The 26,694-nt window shown below is 47.7% G+C and overlaps 1 protein-coding gene across 2 annotated transcripts in view; it reads right to left on the bottom strand.

Moving 5' to 3' along the window:
• The window catches only part of RB1CC1 (RB1 inducible coiled-coil 1), a 261,745-nt gene that overhangs the window by 41,628 nt on the left and 193,423 nt on the right, over positions 1-26,694 (bottom strand). For both annotated transcript variants that reach the window (XM_075353273.1, XM_075353274.1), the window contains exons 19-20: positions 16,415-16,462; positions 179-237 (exon numbers count right to left, since the gene is read on the bottom strand). In XM_075353273.1, the coding sequence (XP_075209388.1) occupies positions 179-237; positions 16,415-16,462 (107 nt within the window). The remainder of the gene's footprint in view (positions 1-178; positions 238-16,414; positions 16,463-26,694) is intronic.

Here is a 26,694-nt window from a genome sequence, read left to right as displayed (position 1 = left end):
AGCAATAATTTTGAGAGAGAAATACTTCACTTTCTGAAACATTTTCAAGGGTGCCAACACTTTCGGTCATCACTGCAATATATATTATGATTACATTATATACATACATGCACATATACACACAGACACACACACGCAAACAGACGTGAAAGATGCAGGCACTTTTTGAAAGACTTACTCTCGAATTGCGATTTTCTCAGAATGCCTTGAAGAAACTGAAGACATGCTCTGCGACATCTTAAATAAGGAAAAGTCAAATATTAGATTTAAATATATAATAATAATAATAATAATAATAATAATAATAATAATAAGGAGCTTTACTTTTAATTTAAAGTGACTAACAATTTCAGGTTTTATTTTTTTCCCTTAGGTCATCTAAAGTGCAAAGATTGCTATTTATACTTAAGTCAGACTACATCTGATCTTCACAACATGTGGGGCAATTTCGTAAGACAATGGAGCATACACAGATTGCAGTATTATGTGCTTATTTATAGAATCAAGAAACTGTATATATTGTTAAATGAAAGGGATGCATCAGAATGTCATTATATCACTAGTTTTAAAAAAAAAAAAAATAAATCCTGCAATTTTCACAATGGCCTCTAGTCTTAAAGCATAAGCATTGGTTTAATTTTTATTTCATAAATAAATATATAAATGAAAATAAGCAACTTTTATACTGTATATCTTATCGGAAAAATTTCCATGTTTCTCTGCCAGAATTGATCAGTTATCAAAATTCTCAATTGTGACTTAAAATCTGTATTCAGTGACGACTTTCCTATTAGTAAAATAGGAGATGGCAGTTGGTGCTGACGAGAATCTAGGACGACAGGAAAAGGGAAGAGAGGGCGGAGCTCTGAGTCTAGCTCCTCCCTTCGGTATAGAATCTCATCAGTAACACCTGTCCTCTCCACTCTCAGTAATGGGAAAGTCTTCACTGAACACAAATTTTACCTTAGAATTGAGAATTTTGATAATGACAGTTCAATTCTGGAGGAGGAAGAAGCAAATTTGTCTGATAGAATATATTACAATATTTCCTATTTTATGTGTACTATTAATTTATCAAAATTAAAAAAGAGAATTTTGTTACTTACCGTAAATTCTTTTTCTTATAGTTCCGTATTGGGAGACCCATACCATGGGTGTTTAGCTTCTGCCTCCGGAGGACACACAAAGTACTACACTTAAAAGTGTAGCTCCTCCCTCTGAGCTTATACACCCCCTGGTAGCCAGTCCTAGCCAGTTTAGTGCAAAAGCTGAAGGAGAATAGCCACCCACAAGTAGAACCGAGTAAGAACCGGAACAACCGGAGACTCTGTCCACGACAACAGCCGGTGATAACACACGGAACAAGAAAATTGCCAACAGGCAACAGGGAGGGAGCTGGGTCTCCCAATACGGAACTATAAGAAAAAGAATTTACTGTAAGCAACAAAATTCTCTTTTTCTTTATCGTTCCTTTGGGAGACCCATACCATGAGACGTTCCAAAGCTGTCCCTGGGTGTGAATAAACAGAAAAACTAAGAAGTAGGCGGAGCCTAACTTCACAAGTGGGCGACAGCCGCCTGAAGGATGCGTCTGCCCAAGCTCGCATCTGCCGAAGCATGAGCATGCACTTGGTAGTGGCTTCTAAAAGGTATGCAGGCTAGTCCAAGTGGCAGCCTGACAGACTTGTTGAGCCGTAGCCTGGTGCCTAAAAGCCCAAGAAACACCGACAGCTCTGGTCGAGTGTGCTTTGATCCCCGGCGGGGGAGGCACCTGAGTACTCTGGTAGGCGTCCGAAATGGTCGATCTAATCCAACGGGCCAAGGTCGGCTTAGAAGCAGAGAGACCCTTGCGCCGCCCTGTGGTTAGCACAAAAAGAGAGGTGCACCGCCTAAGCGCAGCGGTGCGAGACACATAAATCCGGAGAGCACGCACCAGATCTAGAGCATGCAGCGCTTTCTCAAAGCGATGAACAGGGGCTGGACAGAAAGAAGGCAAGGAAATATCCTGGTTAAGGTGGAAGGGAGAGACCACCTTAGGAAGAAAGTCCGTGGTCGGACAGAGAACTACCTTGTCTTGGTGAAAAAACAAAAAAGGTGACTCCGAGGAGAGCGCAGCCAAATCAGAGACTCTCCTGAGAGAAGTTATGGCAACTAGAAAGGCCACCTTTTGAGAAAGACGATACAAAGAAACCTCCCTAAGGGGCTCGACAGGGGGTTTCTGCAATACCGTGAGGACCAAGTTAAAAGGTCCCAGGGATCCAAGGGCTGCCGATAAGGCGGAATGATGTGAGACGCACCTTGCATGAAGGTGCGGACCTGAGCCAGCCGGGCGAGACGCCGCTGGAACAGCACTGATAGAGCTGAGACTTGTCCCTTGAGAGAGATGAGGGACAGTCCTAGCTGCAGACCGGACTGTAAAAAAGACAGAAGGGTCGGCAACGAGAATGGCCAAGGAGAATGGCCGGAAGAGCGACACCAGGACAGGAAAATTTTCCAAGTCCTGTGATAGATCTTGACAGAGGAAGACTTACGGGCCCGAGTCATAGTGGAGATGACTTCAGGAGGAATACCAGAAGCCGTCAAAATCCAGGACTCAAGAGCCACGCCATCAATTTGAGTGCCGCAGAATTCGGGCGGAAAAACGGACCTTGCGAGAGCAGGTCTGGACGGTCCGGAAGATGCCACGGCATCTCCACGGACAGTTGGAGCAGGTCCGGATACCAAGCTCGCCTGGGCCAGTCCGGTGCAATGAGGATGACTCGACGGCCCTCCATTCTGATCTTGCGCAGGACTCTGGGCAAGAGAGCTAGAGGGGGAAACACGTAGGACAGACGAAACTGGGACTAGTCTTGAACAAGAGCGTCCGCGGCGAAGGCCTGAGGATCGTGGGAGCGAGCCACGTAAACCGGAACCTTGTTGTTGTGACGGGATGCCATTAGGTCCACGTCCGGAGTGCCCCACTTGCGGCAGATTGACTGAAACACTGCCGGGTGCAGGGACCACTCGCCACCGTCCACGGATTGACGGCTGAGATAATCTGCCTCCCAGTTTTCTACGCCAGGGATGTGGACTGCGGATATGGTGGACTTGGAGTCCTCCGCCCATTGAAGAATGCGTTGGACCTCCAACATTGCCAGGCAGCTGCGTGTCCCGCCTTGGTGATTGATGTAGGCAACCGCTGTCGCGTTGTCTGACTGGACACGAATATGCCTGCCCGCCAACAGGTGGTGAAAGGCTAGGAGACACACAGCTCTGGTTTCCAGCACATTGATTGAAAGGGCTGACTCGGACAGAGTCCAAGTGCCCTGTGCTCTGTGGTGGAGATGTACCGCTCCCCAGCCGGAAAGGCTGGCATCCGTGGTGAGAATCACCCAGGACGGAGTCAGGAAGGAGCGCCCTTGGGACAGGGAGAGGGGTCGAAGCCACCACTGAAGAGAGCTCCTGGTCCGTGGCGACAGAGCCACTAACCTCTGTAAGGAGGAAGGCTGCTTGTCCCAACAGCGGAGAATGTCCAGCTGCAGAGGACGCAGATGGAACTGGGCAAAGGGAACCGCCTCCATGGAGGCCACCATTTGACCCAGCACCTGCATCAGGCGCCTGAGGGAATAACGGCGGGGCCTCAGGAGAGAGCGCACCGCTAGCCGGAGAGACTGCTGTTTGATTAAGGGCAACTTCAGAAGTGCCGGCAAAGTCTCGAACTGCATCCCTAGGTACGTGAGACTCTGGGTCAGAGTCAGAGTGGATTTGGGAAGATTGACAATCCACCCGAATTGGGCTAGGGTGGTGAGAGTGAGCGAAACACTCCGCTGACAGTCTGCGCTGGATGTACCCTTGACCAGAAGGTCATCCAGATAAGGAAGCACTGCTAACCCCTGGAGGTGCAGGACCGCAATCACTGCCGCCATGACCTTGGTGAACACCCGAGGGGCCGTGGCTAACCCAAAGGGGAGAGCCACGAATTGGAAATGATCCTCTCCTATCGCAAAACGTAACCAACACTGATGTGACACTGCGATTGGCACATGTAGATAGGCATCTCTGATGTCGATGGACGCCAGGAACTCCCCTTGGGTCATAGAGGCAATGACTGATCGCAGAGACTCCATGCGAAAATGCCGCACCCGGACATGCTTGTTGAGAAGCTTGAGATCCAGGATGGGCCGGAAGGTACCATCCTTTTTTGGAACTAGGAAGAGATTTGAGTAAAAACCTCTGAACCGTTCCTGAGTGGGAACTGGGACAATCACTCCGTTTGCCTGCAAGGACGCCACGGCCTGCGAGAAGGCGGCGGCCTTGGAGCAGGGGGGAGTAGAGAGAAAAAATCTGTTTGGAGGGCTGGAAGAGAATTCTATCCTGTAGCCGTGAGATATGATGTCTCTCACCCACTGATCGGAGACTTGCTTTAACCAAGCGTCGCCAAAGTGGGAGAGCCTGCCACCGACTAAGGACGTGGCTGGAGCGGGCCGAGAGTCATGAGGAAGCTGCCTTAGTGGCAGAACCTCCTGCGGTCTTCTGCGGACGCGCTTTTGGGCGCCAGTTGATTTCTGATCCTTGGCTGAGTTAGCGGACGAGGCGGAAGGCTTAGAGGATGACCAGTTGGAGGAACGAAAGGAACGAAACCTCGATTGATTTCTACCCTGGGCGGGTTTCCTGGTCTTGGTTTGTGGCATGGAAGTACTCTTCCCGCCAGTAGCTTCTTTAATGATTTCATCCAGCTGTTCACCAAACAGCCGTGAACCAGCAAAAGGGAGCCCAGCAAGAAACTTCTTGGAAGAAGCATCTGCCTTCCACTCTCGAAGCCACAAAATCCTGCGGATAACAAGAGAATTAGCTGAAGACACCGCAGTGCGGTGAGCAGCCTCTAGCATGGCAGACATGGCATAAGATGAAAAGGCTGAAGCCTGAGCAGTTAAGGTAACCATCTCAGGCATAGATTCCTTGGTGAGGGAATGCATCTCCTCTAGAGAAGCAGAGATGGCTTTGAGAGCCCACACTGCTGCAAAAGACGGGGAAAACGCGGCCCCCGCAGCTTCATACACAGATTTGGCCAGAAGGTCAATCTGACGGTCAGTGGAATCCTTAAGTGAGGTGCAGTCAGCCACCGACACAACGGTCCGGGCTGATAGCCTAGACACCGGAGGGTCTACCTTTGGGGAGTGAAACCACTCCTTGACCACCTCAGGTGGAAATGGAAACCGGTCATCAGAACCACGCTTTGGAAAGCGTTTGTCAGGGCAGGCCCTGGGTTTGGTCACAGCGGTCTGAAAACTGGAGTGGTTAAAGAACACACTCTTCACTCTCTTAGGCGAGGTAAACTGATGTTTTTCTGCCAAAGAGAGTTGCTCCTCTGACACTGGCGGATTGAGATCCAGCACAGAATTAATAGAAGCAATCAAATCACTAAGATCTGAGTCACCCTCAGAGAAATCGATGGGATACATAGCCTCCGAGCCCCCAGTGAGGGCATCCTCCTCATCTTGAGAGTCAGCTCTTGAGACAGAGCCGTGGGATGGGGAGGGGGAGGAAACCCTGCGCCTTCTCTTAGAAGGACGGGGTCTGGGATCAGATGATGAATCCTCCGTGAGCTCTGATGGACGGAGGTCAGAGGATAGGAGTCCTCTGTCAAGAGTATTAGAGGCACCCTGTGAGGGGGGCTGATGCATATTCATCAAAGTCCTGGACAAAAGTCCCATGGACTCAGCAAATGACTGGGATATGGACCTAGAAAAGGACTCTACCCAGGCCGGGGGTTCAATCACAGGTGCAGCAGCAGCCTGAGAGACCACTGGGGGTGAGACTCCAGGCTGTGGCACCACCAAGTTAGAGCAACCATCACAGTGTGGATAAATGCTCGGCTCAGGCAGCAGGAGCTTACATGCAGTGCATGCAGAATAAAGCTTTGGAGCCTTGCTCCTTGTGTGAGACATGCTGCTGGTATACAGAGGTCCACAACCGGAGACCGGCTGTGGCTTACCAGACCGCTGAGCGCGGTGTTGTGTGCCCTCCAGATCCCGAAGCCCGGTACCCCAGTCTCAGCACCTCAGCAGAGATGCAGAATGCAGGATGTCCTAGAGCAGAGTGAACTCTGCCTGAGAAATGACTAGGGGGCGTTCCTATAAAAGAGCGGGAACTAGAGGACTATAGAGACCTGCAGGGAAGGAGGGACGCCCCAGCAGTGGGGAGTGTCCCTCCCCTGTGTAGAACGGCCGCCGGGAGGAGCCGAACCTGTCACTCTGCATGAGTGACATGCGAGGGCAGGAAAATGAAACTAGGCCTCCGGCGAAGCCGGGGCCTAAATTTAAAGGGGTTATCCGGCTTCTTTGACTTTTTTTTTTTATTTCCCTATTGGGCTACATTGGGGCAGGTAAGTAGATAGAGACCACTTACCTGCCCCGCTGTCAGCCCCCTACCCCCGGCTCAGAGCGGTCATGTGACCGCTCCTGCCGCGATTTTGCTGCTTCCGGTCTTTGCACGTCTACATGGGCAGGGCCATGTTGACATGCAAATGTGGAGCAGCATGTCACCTCCCTGCTGGGCGACTACAGTGTGAGGAGTCACCGCCCCCCTTCCCTGCACCCTCCCACACATTCCCCTGCACCTCCAGTAACCTCCCCCTGCACTGCTGTGGGGTCCGTGATTTGGGGGCGGGGCCTGGCGGCAGCTGCCGTAGTGTCAGCTCCAGCACCGGTCCCCCTGCCCAGGATCGCACATTCAAATGTACCGGCATCACAGATCACCGATGCCGGTACATTTGAATGTGCTGATGAGAAGTCACTGTCCCTCCCGCTGTCTGTGCGCTCTGCAGCACAGCGGTGACGTCACTACTGTGCTGAAGAGAGCACAGACAGCGGACGAACGTGCAGGAGCGGCGGGGACCGAGGACGGGTGAGTATGTACTCCACATGTGTTCCCGATGGGGATGGGGGGGTTGCAGAGCCATGTGTGTGCAGAGCCATGTGTGTGCGTGTACAGTGCAGAGCCATGCGTGTGCGGTGCAGAGCCATGCATGTGCAGAGCCATGTGTACGGTGCAGAGCCATGTGTACGGTGCAGAGCCATGTGTGTACGGTGCAGAGCCATGTGTACGGTGCAGAGCCATGTGTACGGTGCAGAGCCATGTGTACGGTGCAGAGCCATGCGTGTGCAGAGCCATGTGTACGGTGCAGAGCCATGTGTGTACGGTGCAGAGCCATGTGTGTGCAGAGCCATGTGTACGGTGCAGAGCCATGTGTACGGTGCAGAGCCATGCGTGTGCAGAGCCATGTGTACGGTGCAGAGCCATGTGTGTACGGTGCAGAGCCATGTGTACGGTGCAGAGCCATGTGTGTACGGTGCAGAGCCATGTGTGTGCGTGTACAGTGCAGAGCCATGCGTGTGCAGAGCCATGTGTACGGTGCAAAGCCATGTGTGTGCGTGTGCAGAGCCATGTGTGTGCGTGTACAGTGCAGAGCCATGCGTGTGCAGAGCCATGTGTACGGTGCAAAGCCATGTGTGTGCGTGTACAGTGCAGAGCCATGCGTGTGCAGAGCCATGTGTACGGTGCAGAGCCATGTGTGTACGGTGCAGAGCCATGTGTACGGTGCAGAGCCATGCATGTGCAGAGCCATGTGTGTGCGTGTACAATGCAGAGCCATGCGTGTGCAGAGCCATGTGTACGGTGCAAAGCCATGTGTGTGCGTGTGCAGAGCCATGTGTGTGCGTGTACAGTGCAGAGCCATGCGTGTGCAGAGCCATGTGTGTACGGTGCAGAGCCATGTGTGTACGGTGCAGAGCCATGCATGTGCAGAGCCATGTGTACGGTGCAGAGCCATGTGTACAGTGCAGAGCCATGTGTGTACGGTGCAGAGCCATGTGTGTGCATGTACAGTGCAGAGCCATGCGTGTGCAGAGCCATGTGTACGGTGCAAAGCCATGTGTGTGCGTGTGCAGAGCCATGTGTGTGCGTGTACAGTGCAGAGCCATGCGTGTGCAGAGCCATGTGTACGGTGCAAAGCCATGTGTGTGCGTGTGCAGAGCCATGTGTGTGCGTGTACAGTGCAGAGCCATGCGTGTGCAGAGCCATGTGTACGGTGCAGAGCCATGTGTGTATGGTGCAGAGCCATGTGTACGGTGCAGAGCCATGCATGTGCAGAGCCATGTGTACGGTGCAGAGCCATGTGTACGGTGCAGAGCCATGTGTACGGTGCAGAGCCATGCATGTGCAGAGCCATGTGTACGGTGCAGAGCCATGTGTACGGTGCAGAGCCATGCGTGTGCAGAGCCATGTGTACGGTGCAGAGCCATGTGTGTACGGTGCAGAGCCATGTGTACGGTGCAGAGCCATGTGTACGGTGCAGAGCCATGTGTACGGTGCAGAGCCATGCGTGTGCAGAGCCATGTGTACAGTGCAGAGCCATGTGTACGGTGCAGAGCCATGCGTGTGCAGAGCCATGTGTACGGTGCAGAGCCATGTGTACGGTGCAGAGCCATGTGTACGGTGCAGAGCCATGCGTGTGCAGAGCCATGTGTACGGTGCAGAGCCATGTGTACGGTGCAGAGCCATGTGTACGGTGCAGAGCCATGTGTACGGTGCAGAGCCATGTGTACGGTGCAGAGCCATGTGTACGGTGCAGAGCCATGCGTGTGCAGAGACATATGTGTGCGGTGCAGACCCCGATGTGAGGCTGTTATTTGCAATGCTGTAGTGATACCAGGTCAGGTGCTGGGGAAGAATATACTGACAGGGACTGTGTGTGCAGGGGGCGGGCAGGGGGCGAGGCTGGACACTGGGGAGGGGTTGGACACTGGGGAGGGGCTGTGACAGCTCTGACTGAGGTTTTGCACAGGAAGTGGTCATGTTTGCTGGATCTGAATGTAAACAAGAAGCTGCAGAGAATAAAGGTATAATTCAAGAGGAACAAAAGTTAGAAAACAGAAAATAATGTAGGTGTGATTTATATGACAATACAGCACAGATAAACTCAAAAATTTTTGTTAAGCTAATGTCGGACAACTCCTTTAAGCGGCGAGGCCGACAAGCAGACACCATCGGCGCGGTTCTCAGGCAAAAGCTAGAGAATCCGCCGGAAAAGTTAAAACCATCACATACAGCATACTCTCCCCTTACAATAAAGAACCGGGTCCCCCAACATAAACGTCTCAGGTACTTAGCTGCTGAGACGCAGGGCCATGTCCCTGGGGATGAGTGCTCCGGTCCAACAGAATCCTCAAGGGGCTGTGGATGGAGACCGGACTCCTGCCAGGCATGGAGACCGTGCTGGCTCCCACTTCAAGCCAGAGCCCAGAAGGGATGGTGAAGGAGGGCGGCATGTAAGGCTGCAGCCTTGTAAATCAACCTTAACAACACCGCCGACACAGTGGGGTGAGAAGGGACATGCTGGGAGTCCAGACATGGACCCGCTTTTCTTCAAACTCTTTCCAAAAGTCAAACAAATCAGATGAGAATGCATGTGTGCATGTATGCCTCCTGACACAAAGCAATAAACTGGCTAGGACTGGCTACCAGGGGGTGTATAAGCTCAGAGGGAGGAGCTACACTTTTAAGTGTAGTACTTTGTGTGTCCTCCGGAGGCAGAAGCTAAACACCCATGGTCTGGGTCTCCCAAAGGAACGATAAAGAAATGAGGGTTACGCTATAAGGAGGTTCACCGGGAATAGAAAATATTAACCAAATGAAATGTCTAGGGTGGGAATCCCTATAAAATGAAAATGGCCACTGTCTCTTTTAAACTGACAGAGACCTGTACCAAAATGTTAGGATAGGAGCCTGTGCAGTTGGAACCTCCACCCTCTCCATTCATCTGTAGGAAGAGGTGTCTCGCTAATACTTCTGGAGATACAGAGGTGCTGAGAAGAAGAGGCCACTTAAAATTCTGTGTGCCCTGCCTTTCCGAATAACAATATCAGTGTCTCCAGGTCACAGTGCCGGAGCTTCCTGCTGCACATGCTCACAGGCTCATGTCTCGTCAGTGTAAAAGGACAGCGGCCATTTCAATTCTATATCGATTACATCCTTAGAAAAAACTATTGTGATTTGCTAATTAAACGTATTTAGGATTTTAGGTCAATTCCTTTACATAGTTACTTAGGTTGAAAAAAGACCTAGGTCCATCTAGTTCAACCTTCCTCCACCAGTTCTACATTTGGTCACTAAAAGCCGCTTTACACGCTGCGATATCGTGACCGATATCGCTAGCGTGGGTACCCGCCCTCATCGGTTGTGCGACATGGGCAAATCGCTGCCCGTGGGGCACAACATCGTCCAGACCCATCACACGTACTTACCTACCCTGCGACGTCGCTGTGACTGGCGAACTGCCTTCATTCTAAGGAGGGGTTCGTTCAGCGTCACAGCGACGTCACGGCTGCGTCACTGAACCACCGCCCAATCGAAACGGAGGGGCGGAGATGAGCGGGATGAACATCCTGCCCACCTCCTTCCTTCCTCATTGCTGGCAGGACGCAGTTAAGATGAGGTTCCTCGTTCCTGCGGTGTCACACGGAGCGATGTGTGCTGCCGCAGGAACGAGGAACAACTTCTTTACTGCTGCAGCAACGATATTAGAGAATGGACCCCCATGTCACCGATGAGCGATTTTGCACGTTTTTGAAACGATGCAAAATCGCTCAAAGGTGTCACACGCAACGGCATCACTAAAGCGACCAGATGTGCGTCACAAATTCTGTGACCCCAACGAGATTGCTTGAGTGATGTTGCTACGTGTAAAGCAGCCTTAAATCATTTATAACCAACAATGTTGTGTGTACTGAGGAAATCATCCAGCTCTTTTTTAAAAGCTGTTATAGTATCTGCCATTACTACCTCTTGTGGTAGTACATTCCACAGTCTGACCGCTCTAACTGTAAAGAACCCTTTCCTATTTAGCTGTCGGAATCGCTTTTCTTCCACTCGCAGTGAGTGCCCCCTGGTCCTTAGTATTGTCTTTGGAAGAAATAAGTCATGTGCCAGTTCTTTATATTGACCACACATGTATTTAGTTATTTTTTTTCTATTCTCAGCAAACTCTTATGTTAGGCTCCTTGTTCCTGTTCTTCACTTCAACATTAGCAGAAATAGACCCAATTTGTTTGTATGGAAGTTTTATCTGAGCACAATCTAATTTGTGCAAAGGCTATTGTGAATGGTGGATCGTATATCAGTTACTGTGTACAGAGGTGCTACCTTTCATTGAAATCCTGTCTGTGAAGATAATGAGGCTGGTAAAAAGTCATCTGTACAGAATAAAAAGCCTGAGTCTAGTATAAGGCTTAGTTGTTAGTGAGAAAATTGCTACATTTTGGATTTTTTTTAATATAGATCGTGATATGGAATATTGAAAAAATAAAAGCATTAAACTTAATAATAATAATTAGAGCTGACATGACATGGGCACAGTACTGTGAATAATATTTCCCCTCCATCTCTATAATGTTCAATATCAGGCGTGTGCTGCTTTATATAATAACTCATGAATCAATGTGACCAACAGGCTTTTTTTTTTTTTTTTTTTAAAAGAAGATCATGGGAACAGAGATCAGTACATTTCTACAAGAGGTCAAGACCACAAATATGTTTTGACAGCAGCAGTGACATATTTATTTCTCCTTAAAGCAAAAACAGATACCATTTGCGGGATTGAAAGAAAACTCAAGTTGCACGACTAAGCTTATAAGAAACCCTACTTAAGGAGAAACCAAACATCGATGCAAAGAAGGTTGGAAATGCTGAACAGTCTGATCCTGACGTTGACATAGATTGCTTCCACATCACAATTTGCATAATCAGACTGGGAGACCAGATAAATAATTGGAGAGGGGGGTATCTTAAGTTTCCATACGTGAGACCAATGGGTAGCCAAAGAGATCCTGCTCAATATTTATGCATCTGCTATACTGTACAGGATCCATCAGATATTCAGTTGGACCAAGGTCCTGGCCCAGTAGTAATTTGTTAAGTCTGAGAGAGGCATTTTGACCTGATCCTACAAGACTGTATATAATCTGTTGTAAGCATTTTAGGAACATGCAGGGTAGCGGGATACTTCAAGGGTAACAATGGTTACCAGGGACTTTCAGAATGAGCTGTCCTTTCTGTGTGTATTAGGAATAACAGTATTCCTGCATGTAGTATGACTATTAGCCTGCCATTTCACCAGTTTTTTTCTCCGCTATGATATCTCCCATACAGAGCACAGCACAGAGAGGGAGTCCTGCTCTTCATTCCTTACTTAGCACAAATACAGTAGCAGCATGGATGAAATTAAATGGCACTACTGTCCGATGAATCCAGCTCTGTGGTGAGATAAAAGACTTGCTAGAAAGCTCAGTACAATTTTTCTTAGCTTGTTTTCTCCCTCTGCTCCTCACGTCTCCACTGCTCTCCCACCCCCATTAAAAAGGTATAACCAAGAAAATACAGCTGCACTGAAATACTATAATATGCAAACATTGAGTAGATGAATTTAGAACTAAATTACTGTTAAAGAATATATGTTAAAAAAAAATCAAGATACAACACAAATTGGCCGATTCATGACAGCTTAACAGCCAGCGACAAGGTGTATCCCTTTGTTGGGAATCTAACCTTTTATGCCTCAACCTGGGCTGAAAGCCTAGACATAAGGGCAGGCAAGAACCAGCTCTAATTAAAAATGCCTTAGGCTGATGGGACGAGTGATCAGTCAACTTGCCGACGTATGAATATTTTAGAGCCACAATTTGGCTGTAAGGCCTAGGACAAACTTAGATTTTTCAGAGTGTTATTGATTTATTTTAACTATTAAGCAAAAGATGCTTGCTATCCTGAAGACTGCATGCAATTCAATGGACTGCATTGGCAGCAGCTGGTTTACAACAGGTAAACTTAACTTAATAGTGCTACAAATAAAAAAAATCTGAGTTGTCACAGCCTTAATAAACAAAAAATAGAAAAATGTAGACAGGCTGTAGTTGCAGATGACTTGGATTTCAATCTATGATAGCAACACGATACGGCATGGGACCCAAAATTTCCCAAGTGTAGGGGATGGTTGGCTTAGTCGTGGGAACTGTAAGGCAAGTTTTCCATCTATTGTTATTTTATATGACTGCCCGCTATTTGTGAAAACATTTATGGGGCTGGAAAGTTCCCCTTATATAGTAGGGACTTGATACATTAAGACGCTAGGAAAACCTCTATACTTATTAGTTTCTTATTTGTAGATTGTTAAGTAATAATAGGAGAGGATTTGTGACAAAATTCACAGTGGAAAAAACGTTCTAATGTCTAGGCTTCCCAAAAAAAGGACTATCCAATGTGGAATTAAAATTACTAGCCTACTGTTCCATATAATCTATGGAAAGTGATAATTTTCATTCTTGCTGGTTAATGTAGTTTTTGCATTCTTTTACCCCACATTGCACTAGCCATGTGTCTGTGAAAAGGCAAATGCCGAGTAGTGTGATACACACGGCAGTCAGCAACATGAGTAATGTAGCATACCTTGACCCGGTCACCATATAAGACTGTCTTACTTACATATGAAGAACTATTTTAGAAGCACATATAATTTGTTTAGAAACCCTGACAGGTACTACAGGCCTGGAATATATTACTTTTTTTAATGCTTTCTGGTATAACATAGAAGTTATGGATTCACTGGTATAAAACATAATGCTTCTATCCATTGCTGGATAATTTACAAAGAATATTTCACACCAATAAAAAAAAAAAAAAACCTCATCTCTGGGTCAAAAGTGCTTGTAATTGAATATATCATATTAGTACAGGATCAAAATATTTTACATTCCATCCTTTAGCCAGCAGAAAATGGAAGATAAATATGCGTTGCTGTTATAATAAAATAGGCTTCATCACAAATATGAAGCGATTCAAGATTGAAAACAGATTATATGATAAAAAAAAAAGTATGCTGAGATAGCAGGAAGGAGAGAAAAGCAGTGTGTGATATGAGAAGAGTCAGAAACATTGTAAGATTTCCAACAACCTGGGGTTCCAGAAAGAAAAAAGTAACCATCATTGGAGATCCGATACCAAAATGTGACTTGATTTTTTAACAAACTCTGTATATATTAATAGTACAAGTGAATAGAAGAAACTTTGTAATATATCATTACAGAGATATATTTCTTTCTTCACTTATAAGCCACTTCACCTCACACCCCTGCCTTATCAATTCATTATAAACGCTGAAAAAAAAAACAGCTCAAATCGGTCTTGGTACAAGCTAGTGAGCCTGCCAGCAAAGTGAGGAGTCAGGTTACACCTGCTATTATATGCCACGAGTAGGAAGGAGCAGAGTTAGGCTATGTGCGCACGTGTGCGTATTGCATGCAGTTACGCTGCGTTCTGCACCACAGCGTAACTGCATGCGTCCTGCGTCCCCAGCACAATCTATGAAGATTGTGCATGAGACGTGCGCACGTGGCATATTAGAACGCAGCAATTCGGCTTCTGCCTGAAGCGTGCGTTCTAAGAAGTGACATGTCACTTCTCTCGTGCGCTTTGCATGCTGTCTATACGGAGAGGCAGCATGCAGAGTGCACGAATTCTGCAGGCACCATGCGCTTCAGAACGGAGCTTTTCAGCTGCGCTCTGAAGCGGACCTTTTGTGTGCGGTGCAGAGCGCAAACGTGCGCACATAGCCTAAGAGAACACGAAGGCCTCAATTCAATTAGACTGGTGTTTTGATGTTGGGCTCACCAATCTTAGCGAGGGGCATGGAGGAATACGATTTGTTGAATTCATTAGGAGCGCAAGCCACTTAACCGCTTCCCGTCGATGACGTATAGTTACATCATCGGACATGTCCCTGCATTTGATGAGGGCTCATGCATTGAGGCCGCATGTTTTTCCTCACTTGATGGCTGATTTAATCAGATGTACCATCGTATGCCATCCGTAGTGCGATTTTTTTCTCGCTACCATAGGCTTGCATGGGGGTACGAAAGCTGAGACTCAGTACAAAACGCAGCATGCGTGTGGAGAATAAACAGGACAAATGAAACTGCATCATTAACACTGCTGCGAGTGCAATCCGATTTTTTTCTCAGATCGCACTTGAATCAGAAAATCGCAGATGGAAATAAGCACTAAAGGTGCAACTCTGTTGCACAAAAATGTTTTGAGACTTTTCAAAGTGTTTAATGTCGCATTTCAGGTGAAAACACTGATATTTTGGATCCAATAAGTCAGACAAATGAGACTGCAATTAGTGAGTGACTAATATTATCCCAGATCTGGAGTCACATCCACACAGCTCAGTACTGCGGCAATTCTGCTTCATGCTGCTGTTGCATCTTAACATGTGCTAAATAAACAAAGAAGCATGAATAGTTCAGTTTTTATGTATAGGAGAGATCAAAGCTGCTTGTCTATGCACGCTAGCTAAGAAAGAACTGAAAACTGTAGATATAGCCTACAGGTATATTATACACTTATGTGCAGAACATTTTTTACAATAAAGATGAATATTTTACCAGACAAAGCTGTGAATACATAAAGAAGCACAGCAAATCTATCCAGACTTGAGAAAACACTGTATGCACTAGTGGCACTGGCCACAAATCATTGGACTGCTTTGCCTTCACAGCAAGTCTTAGGCTAGGTTCACATTTCCATTGTTTTAAATCTGTCAGGTCCGTCAGCAACGGATCAGTTGTTTTTTAGATGTCAACTAACGCAACGTCCGTTACATCCGCTGTGCGTCCGTTTTTTGACGGATCAGTCATGATCCGTTTGTGTTTGGGACAGCCCAGTGGGTGTGCCAAACCTGCTGGGCATGCTCAGTAGAGCATGACGGAATCCAGCACCATAGACATCCATTACAAGCTTTACGGATGGCGACGGATTCCTGCGCGGCGCGTTAATTTTGACGGCCAGAAAAACGTTACATTCTGCGTTGCTCCCGCCCGGCGGTCAGTCAAAAAACGTCTGACCGCGGCGCAGTGGATGCAACGCAAGGACATCCGTCGCAATCCGCCACTAATACAAGTCTATGGGACCCAACGGAATCCGCTAAACGGATGCCGTTGTTTACCATAGCCGCGGATTGTGACTGATACATTTTAACGGAAAGTGAACCTAGCCTTATTAGTAAATATGGAACGTGTGTTACAAGTAATTACCTGAGGTCAAATCATTGCTGAAATGTTTTCCTTTAAAATTAGGAGAAATAGGAAAGTCAGGGGGATTCCTGTGTTGTTGGTATTATACCTGGGAAGGGCTTTGATAATGCGCTTCCGCTTTAGTATGATGCGGTTCTGTTTGTCTTTGTGATATAGAGAAGTATCCCATGCATGTGAGTAAAATGTACGGAGACATTGTGACAATTTTAGGCCCCATCATCATCATGTCGAAGTAAACACATTACACCGCCAAAAAAAAAGGCACGGCCCTTTTAAGTGTTAATTCTCACCAGTCTCTGATTTAATCGCTTATTTTCCTCTTCTTTTTGTTGCAATGTCTAAAAAGACAAAAACAGAAAGAGAAACCGTTAAATGCATGACCTAATAATTTTGGCATGGATCTAGAAAAAAATTCAGGCTGCTACATTTTAAAGGGGTTGTCCACCCCAGGGCAAACTTCTGGGAAGAAGTTCAGCTTGCCGAATATCAACAGTGTAATATATAGTACCAAGTAGTAAAAGTGAAATTGACGGCACTCACCACATCATGGAAAAAGGGAACTTTGTTTACTTACCGTAAATTCCTTTTCTTCTAGCTCCTATTGGGAGACCCAGACAATTGGGTGTATAGCTTCTGCCTCCGGAGGCCACACAAAGTATTACACTTTTAAAAAAGTGTAACCCCTCCCCTCTGCCTATACACCCTCCCGTGGATCACGGGCTCCTCAGTTTTGGTGCAAAAGCAGGAAGGAGAAAACTTATAAATTGGTCTAGGGTAAATTCAATCCGAAGGATGTTCGGAGAACTGAAGACCATGAACCATAAGAACAAATCAACATCAACAACATGTGTACACAAAAGAACAACCAGCCCGAAGGGCACAGGGGTGGGTGCTGAGTCTCCCAATAGGAGCTAGAAGAAAAGGAATTTACGGTAAGTAAACAAAATTCCCTTTTTCTTTGTCGCTCCATTGGGAGACCCAGACAATTGTGACGTCCAAGAGCAGTCCCTGGGTGGGTAAAAGAATACCTCAATAAAAGGAGCCGAAAACGGCCCCCTCTTACAGGTGGGCAACCGCCGCCTGGAGGACTCGCCTACCTAGACTAGCGTCTGCCGAAGCATAGGCATGCACTTGATAGTGCTTCGTTAAAGTGTGCAGACTAGACCACGTAGCTGCCTGACACACCTGCTGAGCCGTCGCCCGGTGTCGCAAAGCCCAGGACGCACCTACGGCTCTGGTAGAATGGGCTTTCAACCCTGAAGGAAGTGGAAGCCCAGAAGAACGGTAGGCCTCGAGAATCGGTTCCTTGATCCACCGAGCCAAGGTTGACTTGGAGGCCTGAGAGCCCTTACGCTGGCCAGCGACAAGGACAAAGAGCGCGTCTGAACGGCGCAGGGGCGTCGTGCGAGACACGTAGAACCGGAGTGCTCTCACTAGATCCAAAGAGTGCAAATCCTTTTCACACTGGTGAATTGGATTAGGGCAAAAGGAAGGCAAGGACATATCCTGATTTAGATGAAAAGGGGATACCACCTTAGGGAGAAATTCCGGGACAGGACGCAGAACCACCTTATCCTGGTGAAAAACCAGGAAGGGGGCTTTGCATGACAGCGCTGCAAGCTCAGACACTCTCCGAAGTGATGTGACCGCCACCAGGAAGGCCACCTTCTGAGAAAGACGGGAGAGAGAGACATCCCGCAGCGGCTCAAAAGGCGGCTTTTGAAGAGCCGTCAGAACCCTGTTAAGATGCCAAGGTTCCAACGGACGTTTGTAAGGTGGGACCATGTGTCAAACCCCCTGCAGGAACGTGCGGACCTGCGGAAGCCTGGCCAGACGCTTTTGAAAAAACACGGAGAGCGCCGACACTTGGCCCTTGAGAGAGCCGAGGGACAAACCCTTGTCCATTCCAGATTGTAGGAATGAAAGAAATGTGGGTAAAGCAAACGGCCATGGAGGAAAACCGTTATCTGAGCACCAGGATAAGAAGATTTGCCAAGACCTGTAATAGATTTTGGCGGACGTAGGCTTCCTGGCTTGTCTCATGGTGGCAATGACATCCTGAAATAACCCTGAAGACGCTAGGAGCCAGGACTCAATGGCCACACAGTCAGGTTGAGGGCCACAGAATTCAGATGGAAAAACGGCCCTTGTGACAGCAAGTCTGGGCGGTCTGGAAGCGCCCACGGTTGACCCACCGTGAGATGCCACAGATCCGGATACCACGACCGCCTCGGCCAGTCTGGAGCGACGAGAATGGCGCGACGGCAGTCGGACCGGATCTTGCGTATTACTCTGGGCAGCATCGCCAGAGGGGGAAACACATATGGCAGTCGAAACTGCGACCAATCCTGGACCAGAGCGTCCGCTGCCAGAGCTCTGTGATCCTGAGACCGTGCCATGAAGGCCGGGACCTTGTTGTTGTGTCGTGACGCCATGAGATCGACGTCCGGCGTTCCCCAGCGGCGACAGATCTCTCGAAACACGTCTGGGTGAAGAGACCATTCCCCCGCATCCATGCCCTGACGACTGAGAAAATCTTCTTCCCAGTTTTCCACGCCCGGGATGTGAACTGCGGAGATGGTGGAGCCTGTGACTTCCACCCACTACAGAATCCGCCCGACTTCCTGGAAGGCTTGACGACTGCGAGTGCCGCCTTGGTGGTTGATGTAGGCGACGGCAGTGGCGTTGTCCGACTGGATTCGGATCTGCCTGCTCTCCAGCCACCGATGGAAAGCCAATAGGGCTAGATATACTGCCCTTATCTCCAGAATATTGATCTGAAGGGACGATTCTATTGGAGTCCAGGTTCCTTGAGCCCTGTGGTGGAGAAAAACCGCTCCCCAACCTGACAGGCTCGCGTCCGTGGTGACCACGGCCCAGGTTGGGGGGCGGAAGGATTTTCCCCGAGACAGAGATGTGGGTAGGAGCCACCACTGAAGTGATGTTTTGGTTGCAAGTGAAAGAGAGATGTTCTTGTCGAGGGAAGCCGAACTCTTGTCCCATTTGCGAAGAATGTCCCATTGGAGTGGCCGTAGATGGAATTGCGCGAACGGCACTGCCTCCATAGCTGCAACCATCTTCCCCAGGAAGTGCATGAGGCACCTTAAGGGGTGTGACTGACTCCGAAGAAGTGACTGCGCCCCCGCCTGCAGAGAAAGCTGTTTGTCCCGCGGTAGCTTGACTAACGCTGGAAGGGTATGAAACTCCATACCGAGGTAAGTCAGTGATTGGGTCGGCGTCAACTTGGATTTCGGGAAATTGATGATCCACCCGAACTGCTGGAGAGTCGCCAGAGTGACGGTAAGATTTCGTTGACACGCCACCCGAGAAGGGGCCCTGACTAGGAGATCGTCCAAGTATGGGATCACAGAGTGCCCATGAGAGTGCAGGACCGCCACGACGGATGCCATGACTTTGGTGAAGACCCGTGGGGCTGTCGCCAGGCCGAAGGGCAATGCGACGAACTGGAGGTGTTCGTCCCCGATGGCGAAACGCAGGAAACGTTGATGTTCGGGTGCGATCGGCACATGGAGATAAGCATCCTTGATGTCGATCGATGCTAGGAAGTCTCCTTGTGACATCGAGGCGATGACCGAGCTGAGAGATTCCATCCGAAACCGTCTGGTTCTCACATGTCTGTTGAGCAGCTTGAGGTCCAGAACGGGACGGAATGACCCGTCCTTTTTTGGCACCACGAACAAGTTGGAGTAAAATCCGCGACCACGTTCCTGAAGGGGAACGGAGATCACAACTCCTTCCATCTTTAGAGCGTCCACCGCCTGAAAAAGTGCGTCGGCCTGTGCGGGGGGTGGGGAGGTTCTGAAAAAACGAGCCGTAGGTCGAGAGCTGAACTCTATCCTGTAACCATGAGACAGAATGTCTCTCACCCATCGGTCTTGAACGTGTAGCCACCAGGCGTCGCCAAAGCGGGAGAGCCTGCCACCGACCGAGGATGTGGCTAGATGAGGCCGAGAGTCATGAGGAGGCCGTCTTGGAGGCAGTGCCTCCTGCGGCCTTTTGGGGGGCGTGTCTTGGACCGCCACGCATAGGAGTTCCTATGGCCTTTCTCCGGCCGGTTGGACGAAGAGGATTGGGGCTTGGCGGAGGGACGAAAGGACCGAAACCTTGATTGGATTTTTCTCTGCTGAGGTCTCTTAGGTATGGACTGGGGTAAGGAGGAGTCCTTTCCCGAGGATTCCTTAATAATCTCATCCAACCGTTCGCCAAACAAACGTTCGCCAGAAAAAGGCAAACCAGTTAAGAACCTTTTGGAAGCAGAGTCTGCTTTCCATTCGCGCAGCCACATGGCCCTGCGGACTGCCACTGAGTTAGCGGATGCCACAGCCGTACGGCTAGCAGAGTCCAGGACGGCGTTCATGGCGTAGGACGAAAATGCTGATGCCTGAGAGGTCAAGGAAGTAGCAAAAGGTAACCCGGGCACACATTCTAGAAAAATGTCTGTAGATCACATTAGCTACCAGTCTACGTTCTGTTACTTGTGGAAAGGCACATGTCAGTGTGGCAGTCCTGCTTCTATCACATACTACCTGATTAGGTTTGTACACATTTATAGTAGTTACACTTCACCCCTCTATACTTGAGTAACAAACTATTATATCTTGCAAATTTTTCCTTCCTTCCATAGTATTACATAAACTGATTTTTTCAGTCAGCTACCTCCATATCACTTGTGTGTGACCTACCGGTTCTTTGATGTATACAAAGGTATTGTTGTCACTCTTCTTTCAGTGGTGGAAGACAGTGCCTCTCTCCCCCTTTTTTTCTCTTTTTTTCTCTTCTTCTCTCTTTCTTTTTCCCTTGTTTTCTTTCTTCTCTTCCTGTCCTTTCTCTTTACTTGTCTCTCTTCTCTTCTCCTTCTCATTCCCCTTTTTCTTTCTCCCATGTTCTTCACATCCTATACCCCTTTTTTTTCTCTCCCCTGCCACATGGTAACTATTCCCCTTGTCCCCTACGCTACCTTTTTCTTTCTTCATCATAGCCGGTTCTAGTATTTTCTAACTTGTCTATTTTAGGCAATCGTGTAGATCATGAAGTTTCCATCCTTTTGAGCAATTACTCGAATATTATTTTCCTTCATAGCCATATAGGTATGTCTTATGTCTTTCTGATCAGGGCTGTGGAGTCGGTAAGCCAAACCTTCGACTCCGACTCCTCAAATTCTCTTGCACCGACTCCGACTCCGGCTCCGACTCCGACATATATTGCTTAGTTAGGTGAAAAATTTATTGTAGTACATGAATATGTGTATGTGAACATCAGACATTTAATAATTTTTATGATACGATAATCAAGATATTTGGATAGAACATAAAATATATTTATTGGAATACAACTTTAGAACACAAAAAACTGTAATAAATTGTAAATATGTAATACACTATGTAATATACAGTAGATTACATATATATCTTGTGTGTGTATATACACTGTGTGTGTATATATATATATATATATATTACATATTTACAATTTATTAGTTTTTTGTGTTCTAAAGTTGTATTCCAATAAATATTTTATGTTCTATCCAAATATCTTGATTATTGTATCATAAAAACAATTAAATGTCTGATGTTCACATTGTACTACAATAAATTTTTCACTTAAATATAAGCATTATACTAAATGTTATTATTTAGTAAAATATTCAGCACATTCTGCATTGCACTCCTGTCCCCAATTTATTATATATTTTAGGAGTCGGAGTCGGTGCATTTTATACCGACTCCGACTCCGACTCCACCAAAATGAGCTCCGACTCCGACTCCGACTCCACGACTCCGACTCCGACTCCACAGCCCTGTTTCTGATCACAGTTATGGTGGTCCTCTCTCTAGATATTAAACGTTTTCAGTGACAAGAGCATTGTGATATTGTATTTTTATGTATACATTTTCCATGAGAATCCATTATCAGTGATCATATGCTTGTCGATGCCAGCTCATTTAGTTTAGTATTATTATTTTCTCAATTGAGCTTTCCATATCATAAGACATATATGTCATATGTATTTTGTATATGTACTAATTGTGTGCTTTTTTTCTGTATAAATCTGTATCATAGACCATCTCTGAGGAAGGCCTATATGTGAAGGCCGAAACGTCAGATATTTTTGTCCTTTGCATCAATAAAACAAGCGAACTGAAGTTCAAAGACCATTGTTTCAGACTTTCATTTTTCTAGAATGTGTGCCCGGGTTACCTTTTGCTACTAATTTAAATTTTTCTCGGAGGCACCAGTAATGTATTGAGTGAGCCAGACTTTACTCTATACTGAGAGGTCAAGGAAGACACATGCGGAGCAGAATTCCGCGTGACAGCATTAATCTCAGTCAGACATGCCGAGATTGCTTGGAGAGCCCACACAGCCGCAAAGGCCGGGGCAAAAGACGCGCCCGTGGCCTCATAAATAGACTTCACCAAGAGCTCTATCTGTCTGTCAGTGGCATCCTTCAGGGATGAGCCATCGGCAACAGACACAACGGACCTAGCAGCCAATCTAAAGACTGGCGGATCCACCTTGGGTGAGTGTGCCCAGCCCTTAACGACTTCAGGTGGAAAGGGATAACGCGTGTCAGAGTGCCTTTTAGCAAAACGCTTGTCCGGGACCGCTCTGGGCTTCTGGACAACGTCCCTGAAGTTAGAGTGATCAAAGAACGTATTGCGCGTACGTTTGGGGAATCGAAATTGGTGTTTCTCCTGCTGAGAAGCAGACTCCTCTACAGGTGGAGGTGGGGGAGAGAGATCCAACACCTGGTTGATGGACGAAATAATATCATTTACTAAGGCGTCCCCCTCAGGGGTATCAAGGTTGAGGGCGAAGTCAGGGTCAGAGCCCTGAGCTCCCATGTCCGCCTCGTCATCCTGAGAGTCCTCAAGCTGAGATCCAGAGCAGCGTGAGGAGGCCGGGGAAGAGTCCCAGCGAGGCCGCTTAGCCAGTCTGGGACTGCGATCCGGGCAGGAGTCCTCCGCCTGGGACCTAGGGGCTATCCTGGAAGCGCGCTGCGGCGCGGACCGAGAAGGCCCTGGAGGAGACAAACTAACAGGGGCCGGGGCCTGTGAAGAGCCCGGTCTGGACTGCAATGCCTCAAGGAGCTTAGATGACCATTTGTCCATAGACTGTGCAATGGATTGAGAATGTGACAGAGTTTCTCAGCGAAAGAGGCCAATGACGGTGACTCTGTCCCTGCAGCCTGCTCAGGAGGAGCAGGGGGATCTACATGAGCCGAGGGGCCCACAAGTGCCCTAGGCTCCGGCTGAGCAAGCGCGGCAGGAGTCGAGCATTGATCACAGTGAGGGTAGGTGGATCCCGCAGGCAACATAGCCCCACAAGAGGTACAGGCTGCGAAAAAAACCTGTGCCTTAGGGGCTTTGCTCCTTGTGGACGACATGCTGTAAGCAATAAGTGTCCCTTAGGAGAGCGACCACTGAGGGTATATGGGAAAGGGTTATACAGCCGTTCCGAATATATATAATATATAAATATATATATTTATATCACGGCACCCTAGGGGAACCAGCACCGGGTGACCGGTGTGGCTTACCAACCGCTGGTGTCCTCCAGATTCCCTGTCGCGGGTCCCCCGGAGCTGTAGAGCTGTGCAGCTGCAGCATACACCGGCAGAATGCCAAACATGGCCGCCGGAGCTCTCAAGGGGGGAGTGGAGCCATGGGCGGCGCCGGCAAAAGGCGGGAATCTGGAGGCCCCATAGTGGTCAATGAGAGGGGAGGGGAGACATGCAAAGATGCTCCAGCCCTCTGTCGGTAATCCCGCCCTTACCCCTGACAAGCAGGCCCGGGGGCGGGATTTTTCGCGACTAGGCCGCGATGAAGCCGGGAACTAAATTTAAGGCCGTGCCCGACAAGCAGGCACGGCCGGCGCGGAAGTCCGATGAAAAAACAACAGACAGCGCTACTGGGGAGAAAGGCGACCTCTCTCCCCGTACCGTCCCCCCATGGGGACACAGAGTACCTTGAAGGTGCAGGGCCCGGTCCCTGGGGATGAAAACGCTCCGGTCCAGCAGGTTCCACCAGGGGCTGCGGATGGAGCACGGTCTCAGCAGGTGAATGACCGGTGAGGCTCCCACTTCTCCCAGAGCCGCATAAAGGGTTGGTGAAGGAGACGGCATGTGGCTCCAACCTTTGTACCCGCAATGGGTACCTCAACCTTAACAACACCGCCGACATAGTGGGGTGAGAAGGGAGCATGCCGGGGACCCCATAGGGGACCTCTTTTCTTCCATCCGTCATACTATGTATGAGAAATCTTTTTTTTTTTTTTTTCTATGAGTGGATGTGTGCCTCCTTCCACACAAAGCATAAAACTGAGGAGCCCATGATCCACGGGAGGGTGTATAGGCAGAGGGGAGGGGTTACACTTTTTTAAAAGTGTAATACTTTGTGTGGCCTCCGGAGGCAGAAGCTATACACCCAATTGTCTGGGTCTCCCAATGGAGCGACAAAGAAAGATCTTCTTTATTATATCCTAGCAAGAAATCAAAATCTGGTGGGGAGAGTAGATGCAAACCACAGGTTACAGCCGTTTCACATTTACTGACATGGCCGTAGCTGTTTGCCTATACTCTCCTCACTTGATATATAGTGCTCGCTATGAAATAACTGCGGTGAGACTTGAGACTTTCACTGACGTTTTTGTATCATGACAGAGCACCACTGATTATCACGTCAGCGAGCGGTGTATGTACTTGTAGTTATCAGTGTGAATTTACTAGGTGAAGAGTGTAGTGCCTTGCTAGAGTATAATATAAAGTTAATATTACGTCCCTGCGGTCTTAGTATCATAGTATCATAGTTTTTAAGGTTGAAGGGAGACTCTAAGTCCATCTAGTTCAACCCGTAGCCTAACATGTTGATCCAGAGGAAGGCAAAAAAACCCCAATGTGGCAAACAAGTTCCAATGGGGAAAAAATTTCCTTCCTGACTCCACATACGGCAATCAGACTAGTTCCCTGGATCAATACCCTGTCATAAAATCTAATATACATAACTGGTAATATTAAATTTTTCAAGAAAGGCGTCCAGGCTCTGCTTAAATGTTAGTAGTGAATCACTCATTACAACATCATGCGGCAGAGAGTTCCATAGTCTCACTGCTCGTACAGTAAAGAATCCCCATAGTGTTAACCCCCACCTGCTGCTGTGGGCTGCAGACTGGGATCCGCGCACATGTCAGCTGATTTGTACAGCTGACATGTGTGCGTCGCAGGTACGAGTGGAATCGCTATCCACCCGTACCTGTTAACCCCTTAAATGGCGCTGTCAAGATGAGACAGCGCCATTTTAACGGTGATCACGGTAATCGAATACTCACAGGCCCCCACCGGACGTCACGTGGATCCCATGGTTGTCATGGTAGTACAGGGTCGTGTGATGACTCTTGTAGCTCACATGACTCAGGTCCTTTAACCAGCAGCTGAGTACTGCAGGTTACAAGAGATGATCATTTCTCCTGGTCTGAGCGGTGCTGTTCGGATCAGAAGAAATGAATGAGCAATCAGACTGCTGATCCTTATAGCTCCCTAGTGGTACTACTAAAATAAAATTAAAAAAAGTTTAAAAATAGTTTTGAAGAATAAAAAAAAAATAAAACTAAAAAGTTGAAATCACCCATCATTCACCCCATTGAAAATTAAAGGGTTAAAAAAAAAAAAAAAGATACACCGTATCGCCGTGTTCAGAAATGCCCGATCTATCAAAATATAAAATCAATTAATCTGATAAACGGCATGGCAGCAAAAAAATTCCAAACGACAAAATGTTTTTTGGTTGCTGCAGATTTTGCGCAAAATTCAATAACAGACAATAAAATGTAGCATCGGAGCAAAAATGGTACTATTAAAAATAGCAGCCAGAGATGCAAAAAATAAGCAGTCACTGAGCCATAGATCCCGAAAAATGAGAACGCTAGGGTCGCGGAAAATGGCGCAAAACGTACGCCACTTTTTTGAACAAACTTCTGAATTTTTTTTTTTTTTTTTAACTCCTTAGATAAAAGAAAACCTATTCATGTTTGGTGTCTATGAACTCGCACCGACCTCAGGCATCACACCCACACGTTAGTTTTACCATACAGTGAACAACGTGAATAAAATATTTAAAAAACAATAGTGCAATCGCACTTTTTTTTGCAATTTTTCCCGCATTTGGAATTTTTTTTGCCATTTTCCAGTACACTACATGGTAAAACTCATGTTCCGCATGTAAAAGTACAACTCGTTCTGCAAAGATTGCTGGCAAGATTGACTGAAAAATAAAAAAAGTTACGGCTCTCGGAAGAAGGAAGGCGGAAAAAAAAACGGAAAACGCAAAATTGACCGGTCGTGAACTGGTTAAAGGGGTTGGATGACATTTTGCTTTATAAGGTTACAAAAAAAAATAAATAAAACAAAAAAAAAAAAAGGACAAAAGACTGCGCTGTGTAGTACTCTTATAGGACAGTAAATATGATTTATGAATGGAATCTCACCTTCTCAAGAAGTGCAAGTGACAAAGGTACAAATCCACAAAGCACTTACACTGATGCGGCTTGTCCA

Source organism: Anomaloglossus baeobatrachus, chromosome 6 (assembly GCF_048569485.1).
Source record: "Anomaloglossus baeobatrachus isolate aAnoBae1 chromosome 6, aAnoBae1.hap1, whole genome shotgun sequence".
NCBI classification, from domain to species: domain Eukaryota; kingdom Metazoa; phylum Chordata; class Amphibia; order Anura; family Aromobatidae; genus Anomaloglossus; species Anomaloglossus baeobatrachus.
Note: the sequence above shows the minus strand (reverse complement) of the source record. Positions and strands in the feature narration are given on the sequence as shown.